General features: G+C 36.0%; 2 protein-coding genes across 3 annotated transcripts in view; both read left to right on the top strand.

Annotated features, from left to right (window-relative positions):
- Positions 1 to 14: 14 nt before the first annotated feature.
- Positions 15 to 9,998, top strand: LOC146160532 (sodium channel and clathrin linker 1-like). 2 transcript variants are annotated; one of them, XM_083384221.1, is made up of 15 exons: positions 15 to 208; positions 1,862 to 2,011; positions 3,343 to 3,424; positions 4,565 to 4,685; positions 4,855 to 5,026; positions 5,274 to 5,399; positions 5,589 to 5,699; positions 5,770 to 5,877; positions 6,071 to 6,280; positions 6,659 to 6,853; positions 7,717 to 7,896; positions 8,070 to 8,254; positions 8,694 to 8,808; positions 9,151 to 9,207; positions 9,521 to 9,998. In XM_083384221.1, exons 1-15 carry the CDS (start codon positions 77 to 79, stop codon positions 9,689 to 9,691), a joined length of 2,115 nt encoding a protein of 704 aa, XP_083240347.1. In that variant the 5' UTR covers positions 15 to 76; the 3' UTR covers positions 9,692 to 9,998. The 2 variants fall into 2 exon arrangements, with proteins under 2 accessions (XP_083240347.1, XP_083240348.1); XM_083384222.1 differs by lacking the exon at positions 9,151 to 9,207.
- Positions 9,999 to 11,545: 1,547 nt separating this feature from the next.
- Positions 11,546 to 23,937, top strand: part of LOC146160531 (hydrocephalus-inducing protein homolog) — a 55,632-nt gene continuing 43,240 nt past the window's right edge. Inside the window, exons 1-21 of the mRNA XM_083385850.1 lie at positions 11,546 to 11,760; positions 12,247 to 12,372; positions 12,736 to 12,855; positions 13,193 to 13,270; positions 13,750 to 14,006; positions 14,232 to 14,356; positions 14,940 to 15,141; positions 15,633 to 15,816; positions 16,329 to 16,547; positions 16,883 to 17,130; positions 17,593 to 17,735; positions 18,137 to 18,261; positions 18,871 to 19,029; positions 19,211 to 19,324; positions 20,101 to 20,265; positions 20,746 to 20,898; positions 20,978 to 21,081; positions 21,686 to 21,962; positions 22,275 to 22,387; positions 23,058 to 23,316; positions 23,664 to 23,852. Coding sequence (XP_083241976.1) covers positions 11,593 to 11,760; positions 12,247 to 12,372; positions 12,736 to 12,855; positions 13,193 to 13,270; positions 13,750 to 14,006; positions 14,232 to 14,356; positions 14,940 to 15,141; positions 15,633 to 15,816; positions 16,329 to 16,547; positions 16,883 to 17,130; positions 17,593 to 17,735; positions 18,137 to 18,261; positions 18,871 to 19,029; positions 19,211 to 19,324; positions 20,101 to 20,265; positions 20,746 to 20,898; positions 20,978 to 21,081; positions 21,686 to 21,962; positions 22,275 to 22,387; positions 23,058 to 23,316; positions 23,664 to 23,852 — 3,528 coding nt within the window. The 5' untranslated portion in view covers positions 11,546 to 11,592. The remainder of the gene's footprint in view (positions 11,761 to 12,246; positions 12,373 to 12,735; positions 12,856 to 13,192; positions 13,271 to 13,749; positions 14,007 to 14,231; positions 14,357 to 14,939; positions 15,142 to 15,632; positions 15,817 to 16,328; positions 16,548 to 16,882; positions 17,131 to 17,592; positions 17,736 to 18,136; positions 18,262 to 18,870; positions 19,030 to 19,210; positions 19,325 to 20,100; positions 20,266 to 20,745; positions 20,899 to 20,977; positions 21,082 to 21,685; positions 21,963 to 22,274; positions 22,388 to 23,057; positions 23,317 to 23,663; positions 23,853 to 23,937) is intronic.

The raw sequence follows: 23,937 nt of genomic DNA, 5'->3' as shown, positions 1-23,937 counted from the left end.
GTAGACTAGTCTATTGTCATTATCTTTGGTTTTGTAAGACATGTAATAGTATTTTAACATAATAACCTAGGTAAATATGGCAGAAGTAAATAGTAGTGGTGGAAACAGTGCTGTTGACGAGATACTATTCCTCCGCCAAACGGTTCACAGACTTAATGCAGCATTGTCCAAGTATCAAGGAGTTGATTCTCTTGGGGAATTTGCAACGGTATTTTCAAATAAGTAAAAGTTGATCTCTTTTAAAACATAATAAGAATATCAAAGCCCATACAGAAGTAGGTATCATTTTGAACGTTTCGAATAACTCTTTATTCATTTTCAACATCAAAACGTTCAAAAATGATACCTACAAATGATATAATTTGAAACGTTCAAAATGATACCTACTTCTGTATGGGCTTTGATATTCTTATTACATCTGACTACAACCTCCAACCATTATGCTCCAATCTTTTAAAACAGTTTTTGTCTATTAGAATACTTCATTAGACTAATGAACTAGTTAATAAACTTAAGTTTTACATGCAAAAACACATTATCTATTTCAATTAGTTGTATTTAACACTCTTCGGTGTTAGTGTGGACTAGGGTTCCTCTCCGGGAATGTTTCGACTGGAAATTCCCGGGATTTCCCGCGAATTAACAATCCCGAATCCCGGGAAATTTTTTTTATAATCCCGGGTATTCGGCAACCTAGCAAAACTTTAAAAATATGGCCGTTTTTGACTAATATAAATAAAAAAATAGTACCAACCATGTTAACGTCGTTGCCTGAGTTGTTTTATTTGCGCTTACCAGCGGAAAAACCTAATTGAATTTATTCTAACAAAAAAATACGTCATGCATGCGCATGCATGCACAAATAGCGGTCCTGACTCGTATTAGAGAAGGTCTGGCGCTCCTTCAGTTATGAACGTACAAATTAATAAAAAAAAAACGGTCTTTAAATACCGCTTACCACAACGCAAATTATTTGGGTTAGAATGCGGGTTAGCGTTTGGGTAAGGGTGGGTCAAGGGTTATTATTAATAATAAACATAATAATACTTGACACACCCTCACCCAAACGCTAACCTGTGATATGTGGTATTTCTTTCTTTTGTTTTTTTTGCATAACTTTCCACGTACATAAGTGAAAGAACGCCCATAAATGAGCTTAATTAAATGTTTGGAGCTAAAATAAAAAAATACAAACCTCAAAATGACGTAATTTTATGTATAATTTTTTCGTCGGGATCCCGGGATTCCGGGTAAGTTTCATTTTTCAATCCCGTTTCCCGGGAGTGAAAAAATCCGGGAAAAAGAGGAACCCTAGTGTGGACCACCACAATTTCGTCCTGGGTTTTTTATGAGCACAGTTTATCTAGATCAAACAGACATAATGGGCGCCAAGTGTGTAATGCTGCCAGTATATTGATCTGACTATACAAAATGTATATGCCATGTTGGCATGTTTTTTCAGCTATTTTTTTATTTACCTGTAAAGAGCAAATATTGGTTGAAATCGTTTGGCAGATCTTTGGCAAAAGTACATGAAATTTGATTAAACCCTTAGCCCTTCAAATAATGATTAATGTATATTTTATCGTTAGCATTTCAGAATTATTTAAATTTTTCGCAATTATTATCCGCTATTTAGTTGCAATATCAAATAATATTTCTTTCTCATCAAACTTTTGATGATAGTTTAATGTTTATATAACTTATCTAAGTCTAAAAATAATTATTTGAAGTTGAACTTTTTAATTTCCAAGCCATTTGTTTGGTATTTCATGTTTATAGCTTGACAATGTTAGATTTAAAAGAATAGCAAGTATATATATATATATGGAATAACAATTTTTGTTTCTCTTACATTCAGACTGGGATATGCACAACTCCACCTCCATGGCTTTCAAATCCTGTAATGCTTTCACCACTTGTAAATGAATATGAAAAACATTTGTCAACTTTAATCTCACAACTGACTAGCTTAACAAGAGAAAATAAAGATTCTACTGCAAAGTTAGAGGTACTGTTTTATGAAATGGAGTAACTAGGGATATTCCCGCTTTTTTAGCAAAAGGATTGTTTTAAAGTTAAAGGCTCTTTCTAATTTGTATATATGTGAGTGTCAAGTTTTAATATGAATTGATCGCTTTGCTAAAACAGTGTTTTTAATCAGTCAGTGTTTTTAAATTTATTAATATTGGTAATGTCATATCCATTAGTTATAATAGCAAATTTGATATATGATTATTTGATATTTAGTTACCAACCACCAACCACATACCTAAAATGAACAAATTAAATAATATACTAGGATTCAATAATGGACTTGTCAAATTAAATACTCATATACTGAAATACCTGGTGATTCTAATTCAGTGGTTCTTAACCTTTAATCTACCGTGCCCGGCTTTGGTAATTGTGCTGTACCTTGCCCCCCCTCTAAAATACTAAATATTTATTATCATACTAAAATTAATTCTGTATTTTTCGATTACATATCAGTAAGAGAACATGAAAATATTAAAGTTGACTGTTAAACACAAAGCGCAAACAAATTGTGTTTATTTGGTTTGTATTGGGTAACCTTTAATATAGAAAACCTGTTGCATACAAATATTGCTTGTGCCTGATATATTGGTTTCCATCGAGCTGAAATGTTGCCTGGAGTACAAAAATTAAGCAGTGTATGAATTGTGTTTCAAAAGGTGTGATGACACACAATACAATAGCTATACTGCAAATAACATTACAAATTCATGCAATAAAGTCAGAGTTCTTCGTTTCTAACCAATTGTGATAGTTAAGGGAGATGATAGGTCAAAAAATGCGCAAAATATTTCACAGTTTTGTTGTTAAAGTGGACTGAAAAAATGTTGGTAAGGAGGGTGACATGGTGCTCAACCCCTGTGCACAACTTCGATATACCGTTAACCGTACTTTTTTGGCTAAACACAACTCAAGTTGGCCGTATAAGAAAACAATTAATAAGGGCCCAAAAGTTTGCAAATCGCTAAATCATGAAAACATTCTTCTTCAGCTCCTTATCTACACATGTGTAATTTTGACGTAAAGCATAGGACTGCATTAAAGTAGAACTAACAACAAATAAACACAACATGGAACCAATAAAATCATTATAAACAGTTAAATATTGGAGTAGAGCTCGTCGCCTCAGCGTTACAAATCTTTGGTCTAATTTGAGCATGCCTAGTGACAACTTTTATAAAATAACTACTGATTATAACACAATCTTTTGTTATTTCACAGTTTACTACTATTTAATTTACAATCAAGTACTATTTCATTTACAATTATTCTAGTTTATGTTGTTTAGTTGTATCTCGGTTACAGATACTTAATGATGAGAACCAAAGACTTCATCAAGAGTTACATGATATTGTACAGCAGCATCTTGAAGATGTTGAAAATTCAGGTTTGTATTAATTATCCTTCACATTGTTCTCAGTGGTTCTTAATTTTTTAGCATGCAACACAATAAGAAGCCAAACACAATTTATGACAAACTTTCTACAAAACAATTTATACCTTGACAATAGCCCTAAACCATAGGTGCGGAACTATCAAAATTTCAGGGCGTTTTTGGATCAAAACAGAATGCTTACTAATCACCAACAAAACTTAAAAAAAAAAAAATTTTTTTTTTCTCTGTTGTTGAAACTATGTGCTGTGTATGTTGTAATATAGTCATAACAAACTGTGCTTTAGCTCTTTGAACTCCTAATTTCCCAGGTGCACGAATATATTCACATTAGCTTGTTGCCATGACGTTTAAATAAATTTAGGTGGCCAAGTGATAAACTTGAATAAAAAAAGTTAACACTTTTGTAGACTTTGGTCTCAGTTGGCGGCTTGACGCATATATTACCACAAAATCTAACACTGTGCTACTGACGGCGAATATATTGCGCTATATTTATTACAATGTTCTCAGTAGCGGAATTTTCGTGCAAATTACTGTGCGTTTTGATGCCCTGCAAGCAAATCTAGGACAGAACTAATTATGCTCTGCACATCCACATTCAGGGCCTATGTCCTTAACACATGAAAAGCAATATGCAGTATTTTTATCAGGCTTCTATGTATACAAGTCTTCCTTGCATGTCTGTATGCCTTTTGTAATAATAATAGAAAATTTTCACAAATTACAAAAAGTTTTTCAGCACACTTGAAAATCTCTTGACACACATATTTCGAGGCATTTTATTTGAATCATTGGTTTACGTAAACAATGGAACATTATGAATAGTTATATTATAATGTTATTCAAATATAATGCTAAGAGTTAAACCCTAGAAACATGATTAATTGATTTTACTAGTTATTACCAGTCCAGTATAAATCATAACAGCAAACTATGTCTCTTGTTTCTTCAATTGTAGAAAAGAGTAATTTATGTGGAAAAACAATTGAATGTATCTCTTGAGATTTGATTTGTAAATTACAACATCTTCTATACTTTAGCTTGTATGTTTTTAACTTGACAAAAAACATCCATATAACATATACTGCATTATGCAAGAAAAAATTCTCACAATTAAAATTAAATATGTAGAGCTTGGTAAGCCACAGGATGATGCCATTTTGAAAAACCTACAAACACAGTTGGAACTAGCATACAGAGAAAAAGATGCAGCTCTGGAGATGAACAAGGAGACTGTCAAAATACTGGATAAGTCAGTTAACACAATGTTTTTCTTTATATATACCTGTCAAAATGCAATCATTTTACAATTTTGATCTGTCACATTGTTTAGAATTGCATTTCTATGATAATTTAGGTTTAATAAATATGTACTGATATTTACCTCAATCGGGTCAGGCCAACATAATTTTTTTTAATAGACTTCGACATGAAAAGGTTACTGAAGTTTCCCACTCGCGCTCAAGAGAAAGAATATTTGATGAAACCAAAGCCAGAAACGAAAAGCTGGAAGACATGAATCTACAAATGCAAATGACAATAGAAATGCTTCAAAAAGAAAACCAAGCCTTTGCAGTTGCCACCACCCAGCAGGTGATCCTTTGTAAAAGCATTGGGCATGTGTTTAATATATGCATTTTATGCAAATGAACGTGTGTTCACAAACTATAAATTTAAATAACTGTTTTGTGCCAAGATTTTTCATTTTGGATAATTAGGGTTTATTTTGTATGTTACTAGTATCATGCATAGAGAAAATGTATACCTGGTTTAGAGAGTACGGTTGGTACTGGTATTTTTTTTCTTATTACCGATTTTGTTGTAATGAATTTTATTTTAGTTGAATGACATTAAGAGCCTTCGGGACCAGTTAAAGTCCAACAAGCAGACAATCCGGCAAAGTACTCAACATGAAGATGAGTTAAAGCAGCTCGCTGACAACTTGAAAGCCCAAGTATCTGATCTGGTAAAACGGAAAAAAATACCAACTGGTATCTTTTTATTTTTTTTATTCTTCCCTTGTGCCTATTCTATGTTAACACATGTTTGCGTCTGGCCAACCTAAAACTATATTTTCATGGGCACTGGTTCCCACTTGCTTAAGTTTTGAGCATGCTTCATGTCATTTCAACTTTCAAGTACTTGTTTTTTACAGGAGACTAAAAACGACAAATTAGTCCACAAAGACATGCTCAATTCCACAAAAAACAGGCAACTTGAATCCAGTCTTGCAGAGACTGAAGGAAGGCTGGCACAAGCATTACAAGTTGGTCTAACACAAACAAAAATTGTTTTTTTTTCTTTGACATCGTTACATGTCAATACACTTTTTCCAGAATACCACCAATGCCCATTCACAAATTGACCACCTAAAGATTCGCATTACAGCACTTGAAAACACCAATGCTGAAATCGAGGAAAAAGAAATGACATACCTTATGCAGGTGAGTTGTATTTTAAGTTGGTTAACGAAACCAAACAAAATTTGTATGCTAATTAATTTATATGTGTTTGTAACTTTACGATATGTTGTTGACACAAGATATTCCTTTTCATTATAAAAGTAACGGGGCTTTATATTTTATTTTCTAGAATTCTATTTCTGTGTTCTATTAAAATATCGAACTTCGGTTTAAGATTCGCGAAAGCGCCCAGCTCCTCGACGATGCATTGCTTGCCCGCGATGCCGCTGTTGTTCGTGAGAAGCAAAGAGAACAAGACGTCGCCAATGCGTCTGCTGCTATGGAAACACTTGTGGAGGAGGTTGCTGACAGGATCAAACGAGAAGTCGACCGAGTGCAATCGCAAGCCAACAACAAACTCCAAAGAATGCTGGAGGAGTTGGAGGTAAGTTTTGTAAATTAAAAATAACTCTAGACGCCATTTTATACTGTTCAGCTCACTTACATTCCTTTGGACATAATTAGTATTAGATAAAAGCAACATATCTCAACATATAGGAGTTTCTAAGGTAAGTGTCACTAAAATTGGTGTAAAAAAATCTCAGCAGACTTATTTTAAGATGTCGTTGACTTGGTAATATTTTAAATAAATGATTAGCTGTAACACTGGAGTGGGTGGCATACTGTTTGAAGTGACGACACTTTACATGTGTACGGTGTAGGCCTACTAGTTTATATTTTCTGTAACATTGCTTGGCATATAAACGTAGGGCAGATCGCATATTAAAAAGCGTACAATTCACGTTTAAATTTCAACCCGAAGACGCTTGAACTGGAAGCGGCGAACCTTCGTTCCGACGCCGACCGTGCAAAACGAGCTAAGAGGACTGCAGAAACCGAACTGGACGCCGTGGTGAGGCAGAGAAACGAGGACAGCGACCGAGCTCGCATCGAGGACTTCCAGCGCCGAACCATCAATGCCGAAAGAGCACGGGACGACGCTCTGATCACTGTTCAGGTGAATGGCGTTCGTGTGTTGACTCTTGCGTTTAAACCAAGGGTGGACAAACCGCTGCTCTTCAACTTGTTTTACACGGTTCTTACGTTCACATTTTTTTTGTTTTTTACGGTTTCGTTTGCTCAAGTTATCCAATTGTTGGCGGGTTAAGATTGAAGAACAGGCATTGGCAAACTCGGCCCATGGGCTAAATTTACTATTAAAACGAAGACAATCTTACGCAACATTTCAAACATGAGTTTGCCTTTTTGGTTTTGAATTTGTGCTAGCAGCTTAATAAGAAGCAGCAAAAAAATACTAAGTTGCAGTAAACTTTATAGTTCCTATTTTTTGTGAATTAAGCAAGGAATGATAAAACGTTCACGAAAGCACGTAGCTAATCCCATATTGTTAGTATGCAGGATGAATCTCTTTACTTGTCTACATGCCTACTTATGTAAACAGTACGAAAAGTTTTTTAACAGTACAAAACTTGAGAATCTCTAGTGGTACGCTAGTTTGTCTCAGCACACTGTTTAAGAACCACTGGTCTTAAAAGACACTTGTCATTGAGATGAGAGCCTGTTTGAACAACCTGCAGCGCTTTGATTTTCCGACCGAATCGCATTTTAAGTAAAGCTTTGTCTGATAATGTTTCGTAATGCAACGCTTAAGAAGCTAGGTTTTTCATTGAAAGTCTATTTAATCGTAATTCAGCTCTATCATATCGCGCGAATATTGCAGCCGGTGGTATTCATCTGGTCGCTTTCTTTTCAAAAGTACCGACAAAAAGTAAAACAACGTCATACAACGATCAAAATATTTCCTATTTTTACGAAGTTTACTTAGCCTTTTTCCCAACGTTTTCTTGTAATACTTAACAGTCACTCGAAGATCGCATTAAGCGGTTGAACATGGAGGGCGAGGACGACAAGATGCGCCTCGTCTCGACCAATCAAACACTCGAACAGCGGGTCAAAAGGTTACAGCGTCAAGTGGACGAATCACAGCACGAAAGAGTTCATCTGCTGGAGAGCTGCAACCAATACAAGCACGATATTCAGGTTCATTGCACGTCGATTAGGTTTTGGAAACGACGCTCATCATATCGGACCTGTTAGCTAATTGAAAATGTGAAACATATGTTAAATTAAGCATAACAAGGTTGAAGTTATATCTTTAACTTTCTACTTCCGTGGTAATTTTTTTTAGTGTATTAAAATGTATTGAAACGCAGAAACTCGAGGAAGAAGCTCGTACGGCGAAACTTAATGCGGTCAAGGAGTTTGCCATTAGCAAAGATCGCTTGGAACGGGAAAAGAAACAACTCGAATGTCGATTAAAGGGGGTGGATGACGCCAGTAGAAGAAGCACGGCGCAACTGAATACCATGTTGGCAGACCAACAACGGATTAATGCTCGGTAAAATGGTTATTTTGACGTTAAAGAATCTATAAATAAGTGCCATTTAATCTAAAAAAATATTGGGGCGTCTTGTAAAATTTTTATAAATAATGCTAATCATATACCTTCAGTAAGTCCCTTATACAAAATATTTGTTTGGCAGAATTTTAACAAACTATCCCTGGTCTCAAACAAAAAAATAGATCTATAATGAAAATAAAATAAGTACTAATTTTTTTGTGAAAAAATGAGTCCAAAACAGAGTGTTTAAAGTAAAAGACAAATGTGTGGTACTCCAATGTAAGTTTCATCAGTGTCTCATCTGAATTGAACAGCATTCTATTATAAGATATTGATGATGCACCCATTAGAATGAAATAGGTTGGCATGTGGACAAACTGATTCAAGTTTTCCAAGTTCTGTATATAATTTAGTCTTACCAAAAATTCCTGGTCAGATGGAAGGAAGAGACCAAAACAGCTGTGGAGAGATACGAAGACAAGATCAAAGATCTTCAATCCCAGTTATCTAGTAATAGACGAAAATGCCAGGATCTTACCAATAAGTTGCAGGTGCATATCACCAGTTATTCACAATATATTTTTGACATGTTTAAATACTTTTAGTTTTAGCTTATTAAATACTTTCGTTGGTAATTACTAATTAATAATTACTGACGAACTTTAAATGCAATTTTGTAGTCGAATTGCCTTAAGAATGCCTAACATAAAATGTTGCACTTAAGAACCTTTGCATTACATTAAAAAAACATTTGTTTTACACTTTGACTTAATGATGATATAATATTATTAAAATTTTGTATAAGTAGGCATTGAGCACCGCCGCCATGCATAAATCACATAATGTTTCTCTTTAAAATCAGCACAGCTTCTCACCAGGTTATTGCTTTGCAGTGTTGGGACGCACCTGCTCGCACCATGGCTGAAAATGTGCCACCGATGCAGGCAAACGTAAGGCAACGTGACCCTGTATTCGGGCGCGAAGTGTAGTCGTTAATGCGTGTTAATCTACCTGTGTGTTTGTTCACGTTATTGTAAATGGCTTGTGGTTACGTTTGTGTTGGTTTAACAGCTTTCTGCTGCGTTAAATTAGAGAATTTGTTTGATTTTTGTTGAACACATTCCCGTCGTAATTATTCTCACGTATATAGAAGTCCTTTTCTAAATTGCGTATTAGTTTAACGTTTAAGCTACTTTTCTACTACTCTATTTGTTTTCACTGGTATTTCAAAGTCAAAAGTGTGGATTTTTTACTTTGTTGTAGACGACGACCCGACAGCAGAGCAAAGTAGACACACGAGTCCCCGAACTTGAGGAATCGAACCGACAGCTTCGCGCTCGTCTCCACGCAACTGAATACAAACTCCTCAATGCCACCCAGCGGATGGGCGAGATGCAAGGCTTGCATAATTCCCTCACTATGCACGACCTGTAGTGGGTAACCTGGTATCTCCAGGCTATTACACTTTTCTTGCTGATGTTGATTGCGCATTGATTTATATATTTTTACAGAGCACGCGCTTAAATGCTAAGAATAGACCATTCCGTTTAAATATCTCGTTTGTGTTTCATCGTTGTAGTTTTTATTAGGGCCCTGGGCAAGCTTTACAAAATTACTCATCAAGAAAAATCTAAAAAAAATCTCGGGTATTCCTTTAAAGAGCATGCAACAATTATTTTTGTTGTTTTGAAATCAAATTGACCCAGCTAGGTATAGTCGCAAAATAAATATATTATCTTGGCATAAAGGCCTTCCACAACTCGGTTATGTTATAGTGGCATAAAGCTTTAATGCAGAATTTATTTCTAAATTCACACACTTCGCGACAGTAACGGCTTGCTGTAACACCACTATAGTTAAAATCTGTTTGTTTCTCCAACTCTGCTCATTCTGGAAAGCAACAGTAATAAATTTCCCATTGTGAGTGGAAATAAATTTTGCGAAATGGCCAAGCCGTATTTTTTTAATGCACTCACGGTGTAAACTCTTGTTATTTTGCAAAATTTAGTAATAGTCGTCCAGTAATAGACTTATTTTCTTCATGCTTTTTAAGTGCGAACATTTCGACCCAGATAATCTTTTGCCCTTTTCACATGCTTATAAAATGTACACACGTTACTTTAACATTTGGGCCTGCGCGCGTTTAAAAACATGTGACACATTTTGGATCTTTATTTACAATCCTAACACACTTTTTAGTTGATGTACAAATAGGCAACATCAATCAGTTTTTTAGATAGGTTGATTCCGATAAGGCTCAAAAAAATATTCTTTCAAGGCTGAATAGATTGGTGAGCTATGATATATTGCATTCATATTGTCAAACTAAAAAACTTTTAATTGAGAAACATTGTTGGCAACTTTATAAAGAACGTTTTACATATTTTGGTATTTTTGACATTTTAAATATTACCGCCAGAGGCACTGTTACAACGTTTGGTTGTTATGGAAACTGTAAGTTCGTACTTGGCAATTTGTTTTTAAGTTAAGCACGTTAGGCATGAGTTTTAAGCCTAGGTGAATATAAATATGTGCTTAACTTCAGTGATGCACAAGGCTATAAAACGTTTTTTACTTTTAAAATTTGTAGGAAAAGCAGGAAGGTATGCATTTTATCTTTTAAAAAAATTAGAAAGGGAAGAGGCTATGCCGGGCAACCCGTTACCGAACTTCAATTTGAAGTACGGTAACCGATCCATTTTCCGTATACGGAAGAATTAGCCGGTCAGCGATGTTCAAAATTAAGTTCGGTAAACGGCTATAGAATTAGTTTGTTACTAAAAAGTACCTTTTAAACATTGTTTGGGTAAGTCAAGTACCGTATAACTATATTTATTATTTGATAATATTGCTTAACCTACAAAAACCCAAAAACTAACCCACACCTTTACCCAAATAATGTTCGTTGTGGTACGATTCTAGACCAGTGGCAAATTTGCATTACTGTGAATGGATTTGACAATTAATTGTATTGTAATTTTGCAGATTCGGTTACAGTTGTGTCAATTTTCGCCGGCAAATAGCTTCTTTCATCAGAAAATTCAACTTTCATTTTTATTTTTTGTAAACACAATATATACCTAATGAGAAAACCTAAATTGAGAGTATCTTTTTTATTACTTCTAGTTTGCCTCCATTATTTTACCAAGTTCTTTTAGGCCATGGCCAACTTCCGTAGTTACAATTATCGTCCTGCCTTTTTTTACCACATCACACATTCATGGGGGGTTAAATAAAAAAAAAAAAAAATTTTAAACATCTATTTATTTTATTTTCTTAAAGGAATTCTTGTGTAACAGTGTATTACAAAAAGTATATTGCACCCAACAGTCATAATGCCCAGCCCAGCAAACCCTGGGTTTGCAGGGGGTGGAAGCAACGACTTTCAAGTGGCCAAGAACATTAGCCACTTAAGCAATGTGATTTTTAACAAGTTTGAAAGCAAAGTCACTGCACCCAGAAATCCAAAGTTAATTAGGACCACTGAAATGCCTAACATAAGGGTATGTGGCTTAATGTGTTTGTATGCTTGGTTTTGTTTAAATAAATTTATGATTGTTTTACAATTTTTTACAATAATGCTTGGTTATAAGAATTAAAATCAGCTCCTCTGGTAATTGCAAAGGTTAACCAACTTTCGCTACATATATAAATTACCGTCATCATGGATCATACCATTTGAATATTATTACTATGCCTTGTAGCAACAGTTTATATAGCTTGGTCATTGGATTTTTTTATAGACATTTCTATTAAAAGAGTCGGGCCAATGGTCTGTTCCATTAGAACATGCAAAATACAATATATATCTAATCTGAGTAAAAGTTAAATTGAGAGTCTCTTTTTATTAACTTCTAGTTTGTCTCCTTAATTTTACCAGAAACCTATTGCTCTTTTCGATTATTATTACTATGCCTGGTAGCAACATTCATATAGCTTGGTTATTGGAATATTTAATAGACATTGCTTTGTTTGTTAATCATTTTTAGATGACTCCTTCATTTTACATGAAAAAGATGAGCATGGATACGGAACAAACTTTGGCTGACACACATGAGATGAGGCTTCCAAGGGTTGTTGAGCTTATGGACATGTCTGAAACAACCCACCAAAAGGTTTAGTTTAGTTGTTCCCAATAAGCTTACTGTGAGCGTTTACTATGGGCTCAAGCCGTACAGAAAACAAAACATCAGTTGTTGTTAGAGCAACTACTCATTTGTATGAGTAGTTCTTGTAAACCAAGTTATTTCTGATACTGAATTTTTTTTATATATAATTAATATAAGTATATGTTAATCAGTTGGTATCATAAAAGATATGATATTAGCTTTTCAAACAAACTTGTTTTCTATTTTTAACATTAAGATGCCATGTTATCTTGAAAATATATGCTTGTGTTTAATTACTTTAAATTTGTTGCTGGTTTAATAAACTATATTTGAACGCACTTTAATATTCATAGTTTACAATATTTTTAGGTTTCCTATGTAGACATAGAAGAAGCTATGTTTCAGCCATTTCCTTCAGAAATATTCTTTCAGAACTTTGAGCCTTTTAAAACTTATGATGTTCCATTGCTACTGCGCAACAATGACAAGGTGTTAATTGTTTATCTAAATATACCTTTTGTTATTAGCCTTCCAATACATGATACATTATTATGTTTTACTAAATCTTTTATTGTGGTGTATCTTTTTTATGGTTTTGAACAAAGCATAAAATAATTTAACTAATATATGTAAACATTTATATTTTTCGAGGGTGTTTTATGCATTTCGTTAATGTTTATTTCAAAGTATGGAAAACCTGTAAAAGTCATAAAACCTTATTATTTGGTAATTTATTTAAACGTATTTCAGCTTTCAAATTTTCCCAAAGAATTGTTCTTAGTTCTTATTGGTTAACAAAGAAATATTTTTTTTTTTATTCTGCTAGGTACCAAGGTTGGTGAAAGTTGTTCAAAATGACTCACCTTACTTCAAGATCATAAGTCCAGATGATGTCAGTCATAAGGTAATTCATTTAATTGGCTTCAAGGTTTTTGGCACTTCAAAAATAAATACCTTTCTAATTAATAAATATTTTATCTCAAGTCTACGAGTGACACAGAAAGATATACTTTGACAAAAATATTTTTTATAATTTGTTTTTAATGTATCTCATTACAAATTAGTTAACAAAAACAGATTTCTGCTACAAAAAGAGTAAATTCTATATTATACATCTTCATAGTTTGTTCCAGTTGTAAAATTTGTTTAATTAAGTAAATACATCAACTAACCATTGATCAACTTTCCATTTAGCTTTGTTGTGTCTTAGACCATTTGTTACCTTATTTTGATTTTTTGTCTGGGGGAGTATTAATTTTACTTTTTTCCATGTTTCTGGTTTCTAGAGCATTATTCAATTTCTCAAATTCTGAGTATAAAAAATACAGTATTAATATGTTAGCTTGTTGATGTTGTTACAACCTAGTATTAATGTATTTGTAGGTTGCCCCTGGTATGGCATCAGTGTTTCACATCCAATTTACACCTGAAGACAAAAAGGATTATATGCATGAGTTAATTTGCATGACCGAAAGGGAAAAATTCATTGTTCCAGTTCAGGCAATTGGTGCGCGTGCCATTTTGGACTTCCCTGATGAAGTTAACTTTGGTATTTGTCCAGTGAAGCACAAAACAACAAAAGTGCTTTTTGTGCGAAATATTGGCAACCGTGAAGCAAGATGTGTTTTCAATGCGAGTTTGTAAGTGTGCATGATGTATATATTAACTTTAATTGGGTTCTTTGTGAATATATTTTTTGCTCACACTTATTTATTTCTTGCCGTGTTATCCCAAAACCTTAGTTAAAACTACACCAAACCAAACTGACAAACACCACCAATAAACAAAACATTATGTTCTAAAAACGGAGTATGTTATAATCAAATTATTTTACCTAAAATAAACATTATTTGGATGCTGTTTAGACCATTTTCTGTGACTGCTGATGGGGGTAGTCTTGGTGTTGAAGAAAGCATGCAAGTCACACTAGAGTTCAACCCAAGGAAGACTGGTGATCATCAGCAAGACCTCATTTTTAAATATGATACAGGTGATCAATCTATACTGGCATTGTCTGAACTTTGTTGAATACGGTTATACAAAAGTTAAGTTGAAAATATTGTGATGTTCTTAAACTTAAAATTACTTCTAAAATGTATAGGTGTTAAAGATGATATCTGATTATAAAATGCCTATTTTCGTTTATTTTGTGTCCTTATATAAGCCGTCAAATTTTTATTTAAACAGCAGCCAAACAATGTATTATACAAGGGGAAAAATGTAAATTTAAGTTACACTTTACTTAAAAAAAAATTAAATGAAGATGAACATGCCTGAGTCAGGTGATAGACTTAATTAATCACAACACAAGTCATTAATCAATTAAATCATTTCCTTTACTTTGCATAATTGTTACATTATTTAAAATTAATTTCCAATATTACAGTGTGGAAAAAAGGTTTTTAGTAGTGAAAAAAAATCTGTAAACAAATCTTCAGCATTTTGTTTTCAAATGACAGATATTTAACCACTCTCTCACGGAACTTGGAAGCACACTCAATAGTTGGCAAATGTGTTACTAAAATTCCTAATTTATTTCTGCCTATTTTATCGATATTTTTCACTAACCGTAGGCGAAGACATTCACGTGGCTATGTACGGCGCCGCAGTGGACGCGAACGTACGCTTGGACAAGAACACCTTGCGCATTGACAACACCTACATCTTCATGGCCAATCAACGTTCAGTGGTGATCCACAATCGCAGCAACGTATTGGCGCACTACAAGTGGTCGCCCTTTGCCACGCAGATGGAAGAGGACACACAAAAACTAAAGTATGCCACGCTGTTGTTATATTTTATTAATCGTTGCTCGTTGACAGTATGAATCCCTTGTATAGCTGCTATACTGTATTTCGTCATTCACATCAAGTTTTGTGAATACTGCCCCGAATCTAAAAGTGATTTTTAACATATTTCCATTTTTACGTACAAATCGTTGGAAAAAATAGTGTTTTTGACATGAGGTGTTAACTTGTTTTAGTTTTTAAACAAGCAACACGTAAAAAGCACCTACTTGTCGGGATTTACATTTGGTAACTTAGACAGACATTTGGACCCAGAACCATTTATAAATCACTACCATGCATTACATATCCTGATTTAATAAGCTGCTTTTGAATGATGGATTTATGCAATATTTTCACTTCCTATACTTGCCTAAACTGTCACAAATTTCGTCCAAAAAACGAGCAATTCTCTTCTGTGATCGGCATTTGGTTTTTGTTATCGCGCTTTTCTTGAGGTTTTGCTCCGAAATTCTTCAGGTTTTGTTCGGAAGTGAGCGAGGAGGAGAGACAGGAGCGGGAGCGCTTCCTGAACGAATGCACAGACGACCCATCGCTCCGGGATCGACTTTCAATCCTCACGCGGACCTTCCGCAACCGGAGGAACATGGTCAACGACGACCCCCTTCTTTTCAACGACGACGTCTTCAAGCTCTTTCCACTGGTAAATCACGGCTTGCTGGAGGAGTAGCGTAACGACAAGATTTCGTAAAAGGCCGTTGCCTCAAAACCAAAGTGACACCAGTTGTCGAGTCTTTACCTAGAGCAACTCAGTTGTCGAGTTTTTACCTAGAGCAACTCAGTTGTCGAGTTTTTACCTAGAGCAATGCAATTGTTTATCATTTTGTTTGGAATCATAAAGTGTTTATCTTGCAATTTTAAGTTTTAATTTGGGAGAATTTAAGGTATTATGTTTAAATATCTGTTTGGCAATAGCGTTTTACTATAGTGTCGCAAATTTGTTGTCAATCTTGGAACAGAAAACGAGAAACAAAGTTTTAACAAAAAAAATAAGCCATGAGCCGTTTTTTTTATCCAGGTCAATCCTAAACTCATATTTCTCTGCCTATGTAGCATATCTGTCTTAACCTCGCATACATACTCCTTCGCAACAGTAAACCATTTACTAAGCACAAAAACCTCAACTTTAAAATACAACCAACCTTCCTTCTGTAGGAGGGCGACATTTGGCCAAACTCAACGGCTGAGGTGACGGTTGTGTTCAAACCGACCGAGGCTCGCTCCTACCAGCAAACCATCTTCTGCGACATCACAGGCAGGGAAAGTAGACTGCCACTTAAAGTGAGAGGAGACGGAATGGGACCCAAGCTCGTCTTCTCATTTGACTCGATCGACATCGGCAACATCTTTGCAAGTTCTGCTCATACCTATGAGGTAACAGTTGCGTTCTACATTGTTTTAACGTGTTAGCGTTTGCCATCGCCTCATAAAATCGCAAAATACAAGTAAATTCATAAAGGGAACATCGCTGTGTTTCTTGTAAGCTCGCCTCTATTATAGTAATCAGATAGATGTAGTTCAAAGTTTCAATAAACAAATATTATGTCGACCTATTTTATTACACTGCTTTAATCGTTACAGATTGTTATTGCATATCAGATCTATTGTATCGTTGAGACAAATATCGACCTAATCAAATCACTTTCAATGTAATTAGCAAACTACGTTACAAATCATTACGGTACATTTACTATAATATTCCTCTACAGGCGGTTCTCATTAACAAGGGAGACATCGACGCCATCTTCAGCTTGGTGACTCCCAAGGACATTGGTAGCAACAAGTCGGGGAAGTCTCGATTCCAGGAGTTCCGCTTTGACCCAGTAGAGGGTATCGTACTGCCCGGTGGCCACCAGGCACTTGAAATCACCTTTCGTTCCGAGTCACTAGGCTCGTTTAGCCAGGAGTTTGTGTTCAGCGTTGACGGGTCGCCCGAAACCATCAAGCTCGTGATAAGGTGTGTTTTGGAAACTTGTTACGACTCTCATATGGGCGTCGGTTCTGAGTTCACAAGATTGGCATGTTGGGGTATATCAAAGTGTGGGTTAAATACCCCCGCATGGACTTTTTTTTTATTTTTATTTTGTAAGGGGAGAGACATTTGTCTTCGAGCAAATACCACCTACGAAACTGTTACGTGTCGGGACTTTGAAAATTTTGACCTAACGAGATTTCATTAACTCTAAACATTTAATCTTACAAAAAATAACCGCTCCTAGTTTTTTGTCGAACATTTCAAGTGCAATAAAATACGACGATCGGCAATCAGTTCTATTGTCGCTTGGCACATGCAGTGTTCGGGGTTGGTATACTTTTTTTCGCAATTAAACGTTTGTATCTATCTATACTCGTTTTATTAAATCAAAGAAAAACACAATATTTATTGTATTCTGATTGGCCGAGTTTTTTTTGCGCACAGGGGAAACGTGATCGGACCGACCTTCCACTTTGACGTGCCGCGCCTCAGGTTTGGCACAGTTTCGTACGGATTCAACCACAGCAAGATCTGTTCGCTTATCAACACATCACTTGTGCCGATGACCTTTGTGCTGAGAGTTCCAAGTGAGAATTTTAATACTTTGCGTTAATTCTTCTTTTATATCAATATTTGTTCTGTGGGAAAATTGTATACCGAGCTCCGTTTCTGCAATTGTAGGTTTTGTTTTTTTACCCTGATGAAAGGCGACCTGTGCAGGACGTCGAAACTTTAGTGTAAAAGTATAATATTAGTAGAGCGGTTTTGTTTAAATATCAAATATATATATACAACAAAAAATATAATTCCGACTGTAAGTAACAAAGCTTTGGGGTCCTGGAAATATTAGTCTAACAAACCTATTACAAATATATGGGATAATGGACAAACATCCGAAATGCGAAACGGTACTATTTTATTTTGTTAAATTCTCTTGTATAAAATCTTGCCTTTCATGACTTGTTTGTCTATTTCTTTTTTGCACCAGGCGACGGAATAGGCGAGCCAAGCATCTCGAGCATGAAGGACTTGGGCGAGAACAGTTTGCTCGGCGAGATGAGCAGCTTCTCAAACATTGCTTCTCCGCGAGAGTTCGACATCGCCCCTGCTCAGGTTAGAGTTGCGAATAACCTGACGTGGAAAGGACCCTGAAACTTTTGCTGAGAAGCATCGTCTAGTATCGTCTTAAAAATATATTTAAATTATATAAACACCCTTTTTTTTAAATATTCTATAGAATCATTTTATCCAGCAACACTTTCACCATTTTTTTTAATGCTGATTTCAATGTGCCGGAATACTTCAGCAAATGTGCAAAACTTTCGATTCGGCAAATATAGATGGATTTTTGTGGCACATTGCTAACTGTAAAACTGGTTAATCACAATCACAAGTAAATCAAGTAAATTGTGGAAGAAAATTTTAGTACAAAATTTAACTTTTTGTGCCTTAAGAGTTTAGTATTACATTTAAGATTTGAACCTATAAATAATTTTTTATTATCGATTGTAAAAGGTTGTCAGGGTCATTTTCAACGGTGTTTTTAAGCACATGACCTGTTTTTAATGTTGTCAAAAGCACGGTAATTTCAACGATGCATTTTGTATTAAATACTGCCGCCTGTTTTTCAGTTTGTTTTAGTTACCAACTCCTATATTTAAACATTCTGCGATTGGTCTACCGCCAAAAAACTTTGCCATCAGTTGATAAACACCTGTGTAGGGCACTATCCGGCCTCAGAGCGAGATGCGAGTTATGGTGACGTTGTGTTCAAACTCGTTAAAACGTTACGACTACCAGCTGGTTGTGGACGTAAAAGGAGTTGGAAGGGAAATATTATCCCTTCCCATCACCGCCAAGTGCATCGTTCCCACCGTACAGGTAAGAAATGTTGTTTGAATGAGAACAAAAATTAATAACTACGTGCCAACCATTCGTTTATTGTAAATGTTGGCAGTAAACATTATCTTGGAGAATTGCAAACGTTTAAATACACGTTGCATTTAATAGTTTTTTATAACTGTAATATAATGTATTAAGTAAATTACTACGAATTTTTCAGGTTGGTACGCCGATTCTAGACTTTGGACGATGCTTTATAAATCATCCTTACCAGCTGAAGGTTAAACTGATCAATGACACTGACCTGGCCGCCAAATACGACCTCATGCCACAGGTTTGCAGCAAATATTTTGATCAAATTAAGCATTTTATTTCGGTTTGTATTGAAGTGTTACTTACTAAAAACTACAAGTAAATTGCTTAACTCATTCTAAATAATTGTAACATTTTAGACATGGGTCCCAATGTGCCTTTACATTGCTTAGTCGGTAGAGTCCTGAGTTGGTCACAATCGTAGGTTCTAACCTTACAGAAAAAGTTGGTGCTTTATTCCTTGATTAATCGGTTTATTGCGGGTCCTGGTCTTTACCCAATATTGTGTTTTTCAATTAAAAAAACAATTGGCAAACCTGTTAATGTAACGCCAAACTGCAGTTTTCCTACTTAACAGCCTGTCGGATGCCAAAGCGCTACACAAAGTGTCTTTAAACTGTATTAATATAGGCGAACTGTAAGTAAAACAATCAAATACATAAAGCAATAAAAAGCCTCCAACGTCCGAAAAGGTTGTAGAAACGTCAATTACCAAGGTTTCTAAATGTTTCACAAGCTTTCCCAAAACCATACTGCCTTAATTGATTTTCGGTTACTCAGATCACCATAACGAAGGGAAAAATGGTGAAGTGCCAAACGTAACTAATTATTAGGTGCCAACAGAAAAGTGATATAAGATAAGAAATGAAGCGTGAAAGGTGAAATGCGATAGTGGAAAAGCGATATGATTTACGTGAGTGAGAAGGAAAGGGAAAAAGAACACGCGTACAAACGATAAAAGAGAGAACAATAAAGCACACACAAACGAATGAAAAATAACCAGTGCAACATTAACAGATCCGTGAAGAGCTTACCACCGTCGTGTACGGGAGCTCCCTTCCCAGCGGCCTAATTGAGCCACGTGGCTCGGTGGAAGTTCCCATCCTCATCCAGGCCCAGGAGCTGGACGAGCAGGAAGTCACGGCTCATTTTTCCATCTTCGGAAGTCCCGATCCTCCGCTCGTGAGTAGCCCCACTGTGTTTCCTGTTCTTCTCAAGGCGCTCTTCGGTGGTCGCATTAATAAGCGAATTGTGCTAGGCAGTCGCCCTTATGATACGTCAGTGGCTCTCAACTTTTTTCTCGCGAAGCCTTTAGAAAAGTTTGTTAAACTTGCATTTTACTAATTTTCACTAAAAATTTTTCACCAAAGCGAGTAAATATATATATTTGTTATTTTTCAGAAAATCATTATCAATTGCTGCAATTTCCCCTGACAATAAGTTCAAATGTATATGACAAGCCTTTTAACGCAATTTGAGTTTGTATACGCAACCAAATTTTGTGCGACGCACTTGATAAATAAAACGTCTTACCAAGACGTCGCGACGTACAGTTTTGAGAACCTCTTGCATAAGTAAACACCAATGAGGCTTTACAATGGTCAAAGTTGTCTTTTTCGTTTCCATGTTTAATTCTTTCGACCTAACATGCTTTTTCGCCAGCCTCTTCAACTGACGTGCATCGGTGAAGGTCCGGTGGTTCACGTGCTGCCAGAGTCCATCAATTGGGGACAGACCGAAGTGCTCACACCAAACTCCAAGACTGTCGAGCTCTCGAACGAATCGACAATTCCAGCGGATTTTATCGCGCAAATGGTGAGGCCTCTTCGCTGTTCGTTCAGAGTGCCATCGTTGGGTAAATTTTAACTTGTCTTATAACTGTGCATATCACCAGATGCGCCCAGATTCTGTGTGGTTTGTGGAGCCCAACCGCGGAACGATTCCACCCGAGTCCGTTATTTACCTCACTGTGACGGCCGTTTTAGACGACTGCATCAGGTATGTACGATTTAAACATTTACTGAACAGGATTTGCCATATAAGCATTTTTTGTGAAGCTGGTCAAATTGTCGACTAAAATAATTTAATTTATTTCGTTTTGTTGTTTAAATAGTAAATTTTTGACAATAAATTGAATATAGAAAAACTGATTTTACAATACCTATACACACTTAACCGTCAAACAGCGGGAGTAAATTAGCAATATCTCTTCGATACGCAGCGAAATCATTTGAGGTTGAAAAAATATATAGCGTCGAAATTTCATACTCGATTCCAAGTTATATATAGTTATGCTGCTCGTTTTTAACAATGATGTCGAAACTGTGCGATATTGAGGTATATTTGATGCATGCGGAATGTAAACTAAATTGCGCACTGTGTCAATCAATTGGGGGATCGAATCGCTTTGAGCTTTACTTTTTGTACAATATGTTTCAGATTTGTACAGTGTATGCATACCTATGTAAACATCATGGAAACTTGCATAACGTGGTTTATTCGCACCCGTTAAGCCTTTGGTTGTCCATTGTCCAAGATGCCAGTATATCAACTAAGATGAGTTGGCAACGTTCATGCGATAATCCTCGACCTCTTGTTCCAGGTTTCAGGACAAACTCACGGTGAGCGTGATCAAGGGACCAATGATCACGATCCCGGTTCACGCGTACGGCTTCGGCACCACAATCGTTTCCGAACCGGTGATCGCTCCCTCGGTCAACCTGGGCCCTCACTTCGCCAAGGCCAAGTGCGTGCGCCGGTTCCGCTTGACCAACCGCGGCCGACGTCATCAGGCACTCGCCTGGTCGACCGATGGCTTCGCAAAACCCAAAAGCCGCCGCGAAACATTGGCGCCTAACCCGAAGGACATGAAATACAGGGTAGAGTTTGATCTTTTTTACCATTGAAGAAATAATGTGTCAGCATATTAGAGCGTGGTGTTCCATTTTGTAATAAATCCGCTGCCTGGCAAACAAAACAGGGTTTCTGTGGACGTGTGGAGTAATTAGTATTCTTATTCTTTTACAAAAACAGCCAAGTTTATAATTATGAATTTCAGTATATATCATGGCAATTTTGTCATTCGTTGTCTTGTCAGTTCGTTGATGGCGTATATCGATTGACAAACAAAAAACAAAAAAAATCTTGCCTGAGCCAATATTAAAGTTCAATATGTGTTTTAATTAATTTAGAACCTTGCACTTCCTCCTTCCCCACCGGAACCTGTGTTTAAACTAACTCCAAGTCGATTTGCCTTGGAACCTGGTCAGAGCATCAACGTCACTTTGGAAGGATATTGCGATACGTGAGTATAAATGAATTAACATTCTAGCGCAAAACTACATTCTGAGACAAGTGATTTAATATTTTTTGTCATCTTTACTCAGTCCCAAAATTAGGGTATTTTTAACTATGAGTTTTTAACTACATGTTTTTAACTATGAGTTTTATCAGTCCCAAAATTATTATGCGTACAGCTTAATATTTAATAAAATATATAGTATAAAAAAGGTTTGCTTACATGGCAAAGTGTGTTGATATGTTTAGCGTTTAGCATTAGATTACAATCACATAAAGGTCGAAGCCCGCACTAATTCGTCCTACCCAACTTCGATTTTTTGTGATTTTCTGTTTAAATACCACCTATTTTAAACTTAAACATCGATAAAGCCGTTCTATCATTTTTAGCAGGTTAAAAGTCAGTCTAAAAAGTTTATGCGTCTCTCGTTTTCAAGCTTGTAACTTTGAAATGCTTTTCTTATTAGGAATACTAAAATATTCGTTTGATATTAGTATTCAGCGTTATTCATCTTGATAAAGGACACCTGAATAGGTCAGCTTGTTGGTGCAGAACTACAATAAGCAGAAATGTGTTTTTCGGTTGATATGCAGTAACAGTTTACATAACATTGACAATATTCAAATGAACGCTTTACATAGCATCAACAACCTTTCTTTTGATTTTGTGAGCACAGGCCGCGCCAGGTTTGCGAGCACCTTCTCTGTCACGCAATCATCGGCAAGGCGAACGGCAAGGAGCGAATCATGCGAGCCCAGATACGCGCCGATTTCATTTCGCCCGTGCTCGAGCTCTCCAGGCAGAACATCCACTTCAGGGTCGACAAACGGCCCGATGACGTCACGGCGCTGACGCCCCAGACGCGCACCTTTGTGGCTCGCAACGTTTCCTCTCTGCCACTTACCAGTGTACTGCGTGTGCAGCACCCTTTCCAGGTATTTCCTAAAGTGCTGTTGTTAATGCAATGCCAGCATACAGAAAGGGCCCCTAAAATCCTAAAGCATAGAAAATGAGAGTTTCAGCCTTTTTGTTTTTATTAAAGTTTATATATGTTATTTCAAAGGCTATGTAGTCATTTTTTGACAAGTTTAACTTGAACGTAAAATCTGTACCAACCTCTACATTGTTTACTGACTGTTCTATTCTATAATAAAAAAATGGTTAAGTTCTTCTCTATGATAAAAAGTGGTTAGATAAGCTTTTTTTCGGCTTTTGGTAAAAATAAACAAGATTTAAAACTAGTGTCGCTTTATACAGCTTTACAAATTGCATTGCTTTCCAGTTGCTTGACTTTTACGGAAGCCCACAATCTCGCCTCGAGATTCAACTGTCGATGGGACAAGAACTTGAGATCACCGTTCGCTTCGATCCCGCTTTTAAGGAAGACCTTGTTTCTCGAGTGGCTGATGGTGAAGTACACATCACCTACAGGGAGCATCCGCACTCGGATTCCGTTCAACTTAAGGGAGAAGTAAGTGTATACTGAACGTTTTCACATTCTATTGCTTCAGGCGGACTGGTTAAATAAATGTAGCGTTAAATTACCATGTTTCTAA

This window comes from Ascidiella aspersa, chromosome 3, assembly GCF_963924565.1.
Source record: "Ascidiella aspersa chromosome 3, kaAscAspe10.2, whole genome shotgun sequence".
Taxonomy (NCBI): Eukaryota; Metazoa; Chordata; class Ascidiacea; order Phlebobranchia; family Ascidiidae; genus Ascidiella; species Ascidiella aspersa.
Note: the sequence above shows the minus strand (reverse complement) of the source record. Positions and strands in the feature narration are given on the sequence as shown.

Bases quoted from the DNA above. Each gene is read 5' to 3' on its own strand.
- LOC146160532 (XM_083384221.1), top strand. From the start codon at position 77: ATGGCAGAAGTAAATAGTAGTGGTGGAAACAGTGCTGTTGACGAGATA. The intron at 5,700-5,769 runs GTTGGTCTAACA...CACTTTTTCCAG, and splicing joins GGCTGGCACAAGCATTACAA to AATACCACCAATGCCCATTC. The intron at 6,854-7,716 runs GTGAATGGCGTT...AATACTTAACAG, and splicing joins ACGCTCTGATCACTGTTCAG to TCACTCGAAGATCGCATTAA.